The following is a 12133-nucleotide window of genomic DNA, read 5'->3' on the forward strand; positions in this document are numbered from 1 at the left end:
AGGGAATGTTTAATAGAATCCATAAGAACATTAGAATGGCCCTACTGGGTCAGACCAAAGGTCCATGTAGCCCAGTATCCTGTCTTCGAACAGTGGCCAATGCCAGGTGCCCCAGAGGGAATGAACAGAACAGGTCTTCATCAAGTGATCCATCCCCTGTCGCCCATTCCCAGCTTCTGGCAAATAGAGGCCAGGGACACCAGAATTATGTGCAACCGGACATCCCTGTTTTGTTACCCTGGCCTCGTGCTGTGTTTCACACCCACCTACCGTTAGCACATAAACAATCTGAGGGCAGTCACTGTCTATTTGCCGATTGTAAAGCAGCCAGCACAATGAAGCCGCAATGCCGACTGGGGCTAAGGGGTGCTACTGTAAAACAAATCATTCGTGGTGTCCTGAGCTCAGCTCTTACCTGTGAGATACACAGCAAACCTAGCACTGATCTGCTGAACCTGCAGGTTCAACAAGCACTTCAGATGCTCGGATTTTGTGCACGATTTGGAGTCACACTGATGGTAGTGAAGAACTTCAATGGTATTAGCTTCCTGGCACGATTTCAGTAGCCAGTTCTTTTTGTGCGCAGTCGAATCCACCCTGTTGGAACAGAAACAAGTTTTACCCCATGAATAGACTCATAGACTCATAGACATTAAGGTCAGAAGGGACCATTATGATCATCTGGTCTGACCCCCTGCATGCTGCAGGCCGCAAGACCCTTCCCTGGACTCTACCGTTGAAGTCCCCAATCCTGTGTTTTAGTGACTTCAATCGGCTGAGACCCTCCTGCTAGTGATCCCTGCCCCATGCTGCGGAGGAAGGCGAAAAACCTCCAGAGGCTCAGCCAATCTACCCTGGAGGAAAATTCCTTCCCGACCCCAAATATGGCGATCAGTAATACCCCGAGCATATAGGCAAGAGTCTCTAGCCTGACCCTTGTTGGCCATTATGCTGTTCATGTACCATTGCTTGGTTTTCCTTGGCTACTATGTTTTATCATTAAACCATTCCCTCCATAAACTTATCCAACTTAATCTTAAAACCAGACAGGTCTGTCGCCCCCACCGTTTCCCTCGGAAGGCCGTTCCAATATTTCACCCCTCTGATGGTCAGAAACCTTCGTCTAATTTCAAGCCTAAACTTCCCCCCGGCCAGTTTGTATCCATTCGTTCTCGTGTCCACATTAGTACTAAACTGGAATAATTCCTCTCCCTCCCTTGTATTAACCCCTCTGATATATTTAAAGATAGCAATCATATCCCCCCTCAGCCTTCGCTTTGTCAGACTGAACAACCCAAGCTCCTCTAATCTCTTTTCATACGACAGGTTTTCCATTCCTCTGATCATCTTAGTCGCCCTTCTCTGCACCCGTTCCAGTTTAAGTTCATCTTTTTTAAACATTGGAGACCAGAACTGCACACAGTACTCCAAATGAGGTCTCACCAGCGCCTTATACAACGGAAGCAGGACCTCCCTATCTCTACTAGATATACCTCGCCTAATACATCCCAAGACCGCATTGGCTTTTTTCACCGCCACGTCACATTGCCGACTCATAGTCATCCTGCGGTCCACAAGGACCCCTAGGTCCTTCTCCTCTTCCGTTACTTCTAACCAATGCGTCCCCATCTTGTAACTAAAATTGTTATTATTCGTCCCCAAGTGCATCACCTTACACTTTTTACTATTAAATGTCATCCTATTTCTGATACTCCAATTCACAAGCTCATTCAAGTCTCCCTGCAGAGTATCCCTATCCTCCTCCGAGTTTGCAACTCCTCCCACCTTCGTATCATCCGCAAACTTTATCAGCCCACTCTTGCAATCGGTCCCGAGGTCAGTTATAAATAGATTAAATAAGATGGGTCCCAAAACCGAACCTTGAGGCACTCCACTAGTAACCTCCCTCCAACCCGACAATTCACCCTTTAATACGACCCGCTGCATTCTCCCCATTAACCAATTCCCTATCCACCTCTGGATTTTCATATCGATCCCCATGTTTTTCATTTTAACCAATAGTTCCTCATGGGGTACTGTATCAAACGCTTTACTGAAATCCAGGTATATTAGGTCCACCGCATTTCCCTTATCTAATAAGTCCGTTACTTATGAATCATGGCGTCCGTTTACGTTCAGACAGAATAACCCTGGATAATATTTAAAGCCTTCGTTCTACACACCTGTTCCTTTCCCCTTGACTTTCCTGCTTTTTAACCTGTGCCAATGCAATTCCGTTAGTAATTGTCACTCCAGCTCACCCCCACCCCGCCACCTTGCAAGGAAGTTCCCCAAGGGAGCTTCCAAAGCTGACCACTGCTTAGCTGGTCTTAGGGTGGCTTGTTATTGTCAGCTCAGGTGTCTTGTTACCAGCACCGGAACAGGACTTGAGAAGGGCTGCTTGAGTCTAATTGGAGTAATGGTTCCATCGATGTAGCGAACACCTACACATGTTACACACTGCAGGATCCTGGTCTAGTAGATTCTGAAGAGAGAGCCCATTGAGGGTACGTCCATGCTGCAAATAAAACACTGCAGCAATGAGCGTCCCGCTACGGCACTAAAAATAGCAGCCTCGATGCTCCCACTAGGGCAAGAGCCCGGGCTCTGAAAGCCACCTGGGCCCGAGCGGGAACGTCTACATGGCTATGTTCATCACTGGAGTGCGAGCTCAAGTCTGTAAACCCAGGTTCTCAGACGTGCGGCCGTGGCCTTTGTTTTGTTCTTTTTGGAGTGCAGACGTCGGAGACCCAAAGTTTCTGATTCAAAGGGACGCACTGTCCAATGACCAATCACATTTCCTGCCCTGTGTTCACGCGTTAGGTCGCTGAAGGTGAAAGAATTTTAAAAATATATTTACTTTTCACCAATTTTCCTTTCTGTACTTCTCTCTGCTCGGGCAGTGAAAACAGACTGCTCAGTTTTCACCTTTGATTCTAGTAAGTTTCACTTTCTGTCTCACTCACTAGCAGGAAAAAACACAGTAGGGGAATGTTCAAATCCAAACAAACTTTTCATTTTAAAAAACATGGAAGCAATACTATTAAATGGACATTGTAAATTTTAAAACAAATCACTTTTTAAAAAACGTATGGGTCTTACAAGTAGGGTGACCAGATGTCCTGATTTTATAGGGACAGTCCCGATTTTTGGGTCTCTTTCTTATATAGGCTCCTATTACCCCCCACCTCCGTCCTGATTTTTCACACTTGCTGTCTGGTCACCCTACTTACAAGTAGCACCTAAAATGACTGACTGATCGAGATGTTTTTTCCAGCATGCATAACTTTGTCCATTTGACAGTACTTCCTGAATGGTTGGTGTCACTGTTTTCCTGGCACAGTCAAGTCCCCTCATTGTTTGTGTGAGTCTTTCACACAGCAACAGGGGGAAATGTTTAAAAAAAAAAACAACAAAAAACACAAAGCCACAAACATTATTCCGGAAACTTAGTGGCTGACCTAGGACCACAAAATACTTGGAACTCCTTTTTTTGAAAACCGACTAGATTTCAGGTTAACAATGTCCCTTTAACTTTAGCTTTTGTAAAACTCTGCCTTTACAAAACTTACGGTGAGCCTAATTTGATCTGACAGTTTAATAATAATACAGTCCAATCCACTTTATCTGAAACCGCTTAAGGGAAATTTGTAAAATTAATAATTTCCTTTTGAATATCAATTGAAAAAACCACAACCCACTCCAAACAGCCCTCAATAAACCAAACGTTGAAGTCCTTCCACAGGTAACACTCCCAAAGATTTCAATGGGAGCTTTGCTCAATAAGGACTTCAGGATCTGGCCCAATGCCAGTAACTCCAGTACAGCATGTAGCTTTATAATTACCTACACAATATAACTTTATTTTCAGTGTAGCTGCACAGTTTGTATGTGCACTGGATGAGGCAGGTCTGGTGGAAAGATAGTCTTTAATTAAATGATCACATACTATCACCATATGCACAAGCAACCTTAATTCTGGCATTTTCTAACTCGAGAGTGCTTGACTTTGGAAGCATAATCTCTTTTACCACCGTTGTGTGTATGCTTTCACTGAATGAGGCCTTTTTTCACACTCTCCAGGTTTAACAGATTAAAGAAGTGTTTTTGCTAATCTGTATCAGATGATTTTTTTAACAGATTTATTTGGACATAAGCTTTTGTGGGTAAAAAACCCAGTTCTTCAGCATGCATCTGAAGAAGTGGGTTTTTTACCCACGAAAGCTTATGCCCAAATAAATCTTAGTCTTTAAGGTGCCACCGAACTCCTTGTTGTTTTTGTGGATACAGACTAACACGGCTACCCCTGATAGATGATTTTTTATAACCTTTACTTGATTTATAGATGGTCTGGATTTAAGATTTTAATTATAAACTTGCTGGAACTGGTCCTTGTCTAACAAAAAATTGCTCACATAAACATAAAGGAACATGAGCAGAACTTAAAACCCTCGAATCAGTCCAATAAGGGACCAAGACAAAGTTTTAGATGCTTAACTAGCCCTGTCAGTCCGTACTGGACTTTCTGAAGGCTGTGATGTCAGGCTGTATCACTTATACAACTGATAAAAAGGCCATGCAGAGGGGCTGGAAGCTAAATGAATCTGATGGGGCCTGGTCTACAAGGTGCCACAGTGCGGACTCCGGGGGTGTGATTTCTAGAGCACTCTAACATGTTGCGCTCAGACTTCTCCATAGACCTTGCTGGCGTGGTCTTAAAGGTACCTAATGTGCATGAATGTAGTCCTGTTTGAAATAGGACTACATCCCCACAAACAAGAGATCTTGTAGTTCGTGCCAGCAGAGGCTACATAGGGCAGAGTGCTCTAGAAACCACACCCCTGTAGTCCACACTGCAGCACCGTGTAGACAAGCCTTGGGAAACCAGCCAGCCAGTGCTGTCATTACTTTAGACTCTCAGACTCGTAGGACTGGAAGGGACCTCGAGAGGCCATCTAGTCCAGTCCCCTGCACTCAAGGCAGGACTAAGTATTATCTAGACCATCCCTGATAGGTTTGTCTAACTGGCTCTTAGTGGAATCTCTATCAAACTGGACAGTCACTACGCAAGAGGATAAATGGACACAAGTCAGATATCAGGAATGGCAATATACAAAAACCTGTAGGAGAACACTTCAACCTCCCTGGCCACACAATAGCAGATGTAAAGGTAGCCATCTTACAGCAAAAAAACTTCAGGACCAGACTCCAAAGAGAAACTGCTGAGCTCCAGTTCATTTGCAAATTTGACACCATCAGATCAGGATTAAACAAAGACTGTGAATGGCTATCCAACTACAGAAGCAGTTTCTCCTCCCTTGGTGTTCACACCTCAACTGCTAATAGAGGGCCTCACCCTCCCTGATTGAACTAACCTCGTTATCTCCATACTGATATATACCTGCCTCTGGAGATTTCCATTACTTGCATCTGAAGAAGTGAGGTTCTTACCCATGAAAGCTTATGCTCCCAATACTTCTGTTAGTCTCAAAGGTGCCACAGGACCCTCTGTTGCTTTTTACAGATTCAGACTAACACGGCTATCCCTCTGATACTCTCTATCATTGGAGATTTTTATCTCCCTAGTCAATTTATCCCAGTGCTTAACCACTCTGACGGTTAGGAAGTTTTTCTTAATGTCCAACCTAAACCTCCCTTGCTGCAATTTAATCCCATTGCTTCTTGATCTGTCCGCAGAGGTTAACAAGAACAATTTACCTCCCTCCTTCTTGTAACAGTCTTCTCTTCTCCAGACTAAACAAACCCAATTTTTTCAATTTTCCCTCATAGGTCATGTTTTCTAGACCTTTAATCATTTTTGTGGCTCTTCTCTGGACTTTCTACAATTTGTCCACATCTTTCCTGAAATGTAGCACCCAGAACTGGACACAATACTCCAGTTGAGGCCTAATCAGCGCAGTGTAGAGCAGAAGAATTACTTCTCGTGTCTTGCTTACAACAATCCTGCTAATACATCCCAGAATGATGTTTGCTTTTTTTGCAACAGTGTTACACTGTTGACTCATATTTAGCTTGTGGGCCACTATGTCCCCCAGATCCCTTTCTGCAGTATTGCTTCCTAGGCAGTCATTCCCCATTTTGTATGTGGGCAACTGATTGTTCCTTCCTAAATGGAGGACTTTGCATTGTCCTCATTGAATTTCATCTTATTTTACTTCAGACTTATTTCTCCAGTTTGTCCAGATCATTCTGAATTTTAATCCTATCCTCCAAAGCACTTGCAACCCCTCCCAGCTTGGTATCATCTGCCAACTTTATAAGTGTACTCTCTGTGCCATTATCTAAATCATTGATGAAAATACTGAACAGAAATGGACCCAGAACTGATCTCTCCCTGTGGGACCCCACTCGTTACGCTCTTCCAGCTTGACTGTGAACCACTCTCTGGGAACGGTTTTCCAACCAGTTCTGCACCCATCTTATAGTAGCTAAATCTAGGCTGTATTTCCCTAGTTTGTTTATGAGAAGGTCATGCAAGACAGTATCAAAACCCTTACTAAAGTCAAAATATACCACATCTACCGCTCCCCAGCCCCCCAACAGATTCATGCTGACTGTTACCTTATGTCTTCTTTTAGTTTTTTACTTTCTTTGTAGTGAAGCAGCCACTTCCACTTTCCATGACTGTTCAGCTTTTCCAGTGTTTTAACTATTTCCTTCAGCTGACCTGTGGGAATAAAACATTTCAGTATGGAGTCTGAGAATCAGGTGGTGTCAGCAAATCAGATGTCCAAGTATTACTACATACAGAAGGCACATTATCGTGTTCTTAAAGAGCAAAAAGTCAGAGTTTTGTATTTTCAGTGAGAGTTCAAGGGGTTATTAGAACAGAGGCACCTTTCATCTCCAACTCGCCAGTGGATCCAGAGAAGTTGGTATCGGCCAAAAGACATAACCAACTAAACTCTGTCCTTTGGCCTATGTAAAATCAATTAGTGAGAATCTCTGCCTAGTTTCTAGTGTACAGATGTTCACACCACAAAACACTCCCATTCTCATTGGAATGAACTGACATCACAGCTGTCATAAGAACGGCCATACTGGGTAAGACCAAAGGTCCATCTAGTCCAGTATCCTGTCTTCCGACAGTGGCCAATGCCAGGTGCCCCAGAGGGAATGAACAGAACAGGTCATCATCAAGTGATCCATCCCCTGTCGCCCATTCCCAGCTTCTGGTCAACAGAAGCTAGGGACATCATCCCTGCCCATCCTGGCAAATAGCCATTGATGGACTTATCCTCCCTGAACTTATCTAGTTCTTTTTGAACCCTGTTATAATCTTGGCCTTCACAACAGCCTCTGGCAAAGAGTTCCACAGGTTGACTGTGCGTTGTGTGAAGAAATACTTCCTTTCGTTTGTTTTAAACCTGCTGCCTATTAATTTCGTTTGGTGACCCCTAGTTCTTGTGTTATGAGAAGGAGTAAATAACACTTTCTTATCTACTTTCTCCAAAGCAGTCGTGATTTTATAGACCTCAATCATATCTCCCCTTTATTGTCTCTTTTCCAAGCTGAAAAGTCCCAGTCTTATTAATCTCTCCTCATAGGGAAGCCGTTCCATACTCCTAATCATTTTTGTTGCCCTTTTCTGAACCTTTTCCAATTCCAATATATCTTTTTTGAGACGACCACATCTGTATGCAGTATTCAAGAGGTGGGCGTACCATGGATTTATATAGAGGCAATATGATATTTTCTGTCTTATTGTCTATCCCTTTCTTAATGCCCGTGACCGGCCACGGACACTGAACTACCCTCTCAGCCCTAGAGATGATCTCGCATTGTCATGGTTAAGGAAAACTGGTGATGGTGCCCATTTTGTGGACAGAGGGAAGCCAATCTGATGCCTTTCACAAGCATTAAATTCAATACACAGAAAGAAAAAAGCCTCTGGCAAGTTCTCTTCTGGGCGAAAATGCTCCATCCTGACTGGCTTTGGGAATATTGGCATCTGCTACCGACCAACATCTCTCGACAGGCTCCTGACAATGCCAAAGCCTTTTAGAGCCACATGTTTCCCTAGATAGCCATCGTAAGCCTGTGCTCTATTTAAGTCACAGTTATTACAGTGCTGTAATCATCCTCTTGTAACAAATACCAATGATTTTCATGGGTATAAAGGGGGTTGGGGTAATTAAGACTCACCTAAAGTTACAGTTTCTAACACTTCATCATCAGACACCACAAACCCCCCCATGTGAAACAGCTCCTGATAAGTGTGATCAGTTACGTCCTCTGGGCTGTCCACTCCAACAAAGGTTACGTTTGGGCAGTGCTTTAATCTCAGCAAGGATGGGATCTGTTAAAGGCAAAAACATTCTTCATGTACAATATGTACCTTTTAACTGGTGAGACTTCACACCATGTAACCAGGGACTTCTCTCATTCATTCTTTTTCCAGGAGACGGTGCCCCCCCTGCTGGACCCTTGAGGATGTTGCCCATTTTCTCCTGTTTTATACACTTCATCCTCAAGTCTCCACAGCATAGCCCCTCCGGGCTGTGGATGACTCAATGGGAGTCTGTAGGAGCCTTTTAGGCCTCTCTTTAATTTAATTAATGGAGATACCGTATCTCCTAGAGCTAGAAGGGACCTTGTAAGGTCATTGAGTACAGCCCCCTGCCTTCACTAGCAGGACCAAGTACTGATTTTGCCCCAGATCCCTAAGTGGCCTCCCTCAAGGACTGAACTCACAACCCTGGGTTTAGCAGGCCAATGCTCAAACCACTGAGCTATCGCTCCCCCCAGTGGTGATCACTGTGAGGATATGAGGTACTTCTCTCTCACTCTGAGCCACAGGGCTGAACCCACCACACTGCTCCAGCGCACTGGCAGCAATTCAAGAACGACGAGTATGTCTACACTGCATGCGAAGCCCAGGCCCTGCCTCCTTCTGTCCACAGACACCAGACACAAAGCAGCCTGACTCAGGTCAGCGAGCACTCAGAACCTGGGTCCAAAGAGCCTGCGAAGGGGATGTGTCAGAGCCCAAGTCCTGCCGTGACTCAGGTCCATGTTCTATCGGCTTGCAGAGCGGACGCAGCCCAAGCCGCAGATCTGAGTCACAAAGTCTGCGCAGTGCAGTATGAACGTTGGCGCGGCCATGAGACCTGGGTCCAGCAATTTGAAACCCAGATTTACAATGCAGTGTGGAGGCGTAAGCATGGGCTTGAGAACAGTGAGTCCACAGACCTGGGCTTAGTGTACAATATAGACATGAGATCGGGTCGAGTAATCAAAACTGGGTCACAGGGTACAGTGAACTCTAGTACGTCTTAAAACATGCAAGCTGAAAAGCTGGAGCTGTGGACAGGAAGGGGGTACTTTGATAAATAGTCTCTGGTCACATCTTAGAATTAGCAACTACTGGGATAGGCTAACAGGTAACACTGAGGAAATGCAGGGTTTACAATTACCACACAGGCCCCAGAGAAGTATTCTAAATGCCACTCTGCCCTAGTATAATGATAACATAATTTCAGAAAGTGGCAATTCCTGTGTCTATTCAGTGCAAAGTGACTTCAATGAAAGCCTCACCTGGGTCTTATACCTTATGTACAGAACAGTAACTCCTCACTTAACGCTGTAGTTATGTTCCTGAAAAATGCGACTTTAAGCGAAACGATGTTAAGCAAATCCAATTTCCCCATAAGAATTAATGTAAAGGGGAGGGGGGGTTAGGTTCCAGGGAAATTTTTTTACCAGACAAAAGACTATATTATCTATCTACACACACACACACACACACACACACAAAGTTTTAAACAAACAATTTAATACTGGTACACAGTGATGATGATTGTGAAGCTTGGTTGAGGTGGTGGAGTCAGAGGGTGGGATATGTCCAGGGAATGCCTTACTGCTAAATGATGAACTAGTAATTGGCTGAGCCCTCAAGAGTTAACTCACTCTACTGTACAAGGCAGCAGGAAAGGAGGGAGGGGAGACAGAGACACACACCCTGTGTGTGTGAAAGAGAGATGTGCATTGCCCCTTTAAGTACGAAGAGGGGGGGTCAGAAGTACACTGCCTTGTTAATTAGATCAGCAAGCTGAGGGCAGCTGCAGCTGCCTGGAAGCTCCCTCTGTCGTGTCCCCCCCCCCTGCTCTATGGAAGATGGGGTAAGCGGGGTGCAGGGGGGAGGGGGACACACTGACATTAACCCCCCCGCTTCCTCCCCCCGCACAGCAAGCAGGAGTCTCGGGGAGCAGCTCCAAGGCAGATGGGAGGAGCAGCACATGGCAGTGCGGGGAGGGACAGCTGCAACTGCTAGCCTGCTGGGCAGCTGCTGCACAGGGAACTTAGGGGGGCTATCGGTCCACCCTGGTTCCAACTACCCACCAGCTAGCTCCACTGGGCTGCTCTTCCTGCAAGCAGTGGACAAAGCAGGTGGCTGCCAAACGACGTTAGAAGGGAGCATTGCACAACTTTGAACAAGCATGTTCCCTAATTGATCAGCAACATTAACCGGGACGACTTTAAGTGAGGAGTTACTGTACTTAGACTCTGCAGTGATTGGTGCTCCTGGAATGCTGATGGGATCTTAACCGGGGCCTATGAGTCAGGAATTCCTGCATTCTAACCCTGGCTCAAACTAGTTTACTGTGCAGACTTGGAAAAGCTAAAGTTGGTTAAACCAGACAACCCAGACTGGTGCCTTGCCTGGTTTGTACTGACTTCTGAGGTCGCTAGCTATTTTGTGATCTAAAGTGGAGCAATGGCAGTGAAAGAAATGGGCCCTCTGTTTTTTTTTTTTTTTTACAACTCCATAGCCATGTACCTTGCATAAGTATTAGGTTAGTTTTACACTGCAACATCTTTAGGACATCACCAATAGGTATGCAGACATGAACAATTAAAAATAAAACTCTGGATAGGTGCACAATTAGAAACCTGTTTAAAAATGGACTGTCGTATTTAGAAATGGCGTTTCCAGTTTTGGCACAAGAAAGATACTTCTGAACCTACTTTATGAATATGCAAAGATATGTCCTCATTTCTAATAATGACCATCAGTCCGTTTGTCTCCAGGTGTTGTGTTTTACAGAAATTCAAAGGTTCAATTTCAGTGTGGCCACTTTTCTTCAATAAGCTCTGAAACACAAATAAATCATTGCAATAAAGTAAGAATGTTTGTATGGCCAACATATTTTACACCTTACCAAAAATAGGCCATTTAAAATGATTTCCAGTTGTGTATGAAAGCGATGATTTATCTGCAAATAACCTGGATATTCAGACCCTGGATATGCTAAAGCCCAGCATGAAAAATAAATCTTGTTTTGTTTAGTTACTATTAGATGGGTTTTCTCCCCAATCCTGCAAGCAAATGTATATGAAGTTTGAATTTATATAATCCAGGCTTGTTTGGTGAGAGTACCAGTCAGGACTGGAAAGAGTAAGCTATTTTATCAACATGCCTAAGGCAGGGGTTCTCAAACTGGGGGTCAGGACCCCTCAGGGGGTCACAAGGTTACTATATGGGGTGTCGCGAGCTGTCTGCCTTCATCCCAAACCCCACTTTGCATCCAGCATTTATAAGGGTGTTTGTTAAATATATAAACAAGTATTTTTAATTTATAAGCGGGGGGTCGCACTCAGAGGCTTGCTATGTGAAAGGGGTCACCAGTACAAAAGTTTGAGAACCACTGGCCTAAGGTGTATTTCTGTTATTGATGATTTTGTTTCTAAAATAATCTAATTATCTGAACATTCAACTTACTGTAAATATCAACAAAAAACTTTAAAAATAAATTGATCACTTACTCAAACACCACACAGGCAAAGAAAGAATAAGAAAAAACGGCAAGCGTTTTGCAGTGGACCCTCCCTGTGCCAACCAGTCTGCAGTGAAGAGAGATTCAGAACGGCCAGCACCTATATCATCTCAACTCATCAGCACAGCAAAATCTATTTTCGTATGCTAATATACTCTTGGTTAGATAAACATCTCCATCTGTGTATTACATGGGCTCTCGGGGAAGAACGCTGCAGCCACAATGCAGAGAGTAGATAACCCAGTATTGAGACAGCATACTAGCTGATTTAATTTTACATTGTTTAAAGTTCGCTTTATAGACAAACCCCACTGCAGAATTAAGTTGCTGAGGTA

General features: G+C 44.2%; 1 protein-coding gene across 2 annotated transcripts in view; it reads right to left on the reverse strand.

The window, feature by feature from the left end:
• Window positions 1-12133, reverse strand: part of TASOR2 (transcription activation suppressor family member 2) — an 81113-nt gene that overhangs the window by 7906 nt on the left and 61074 nt on the right. For both annotated transcript variants that reach the window (XM_054015498.1, XM_054015487.1), the window contains exons 19-22: window positions 10990-11115; window positions 8167-8320; window positions 6583-6688; window positions 416-597 (exon numbers count right to left, since the gene is read on the reverse strand). In XM_054015498.1, coding sequence (XP_053871473.1) covers window positions 416-597; window positions 6583-6688; window positions 8167-8320; window positions 10990-11115 — 568 coding nt within the window. The remainder of the gene's footprint in view (window positions 1-415; window positions 598-6582; window positions 6689-8166; window positions 8321-10989; window positions 11116-12133) is intronic.

This window comes from Malaclemys terrapin, chromosome 1 (assembly GCF_027887155.1).
Source record: "Malaclemys terrapin pileata isolate rMalTer1 chromosome 1, rMalTer1.hap1, whole genome shotgun sequence".
NCBI lineage: Eukaryota > Metazoa > Chordata > Testudines > Emydidae > Malaclemys > Malaclemys terrapin.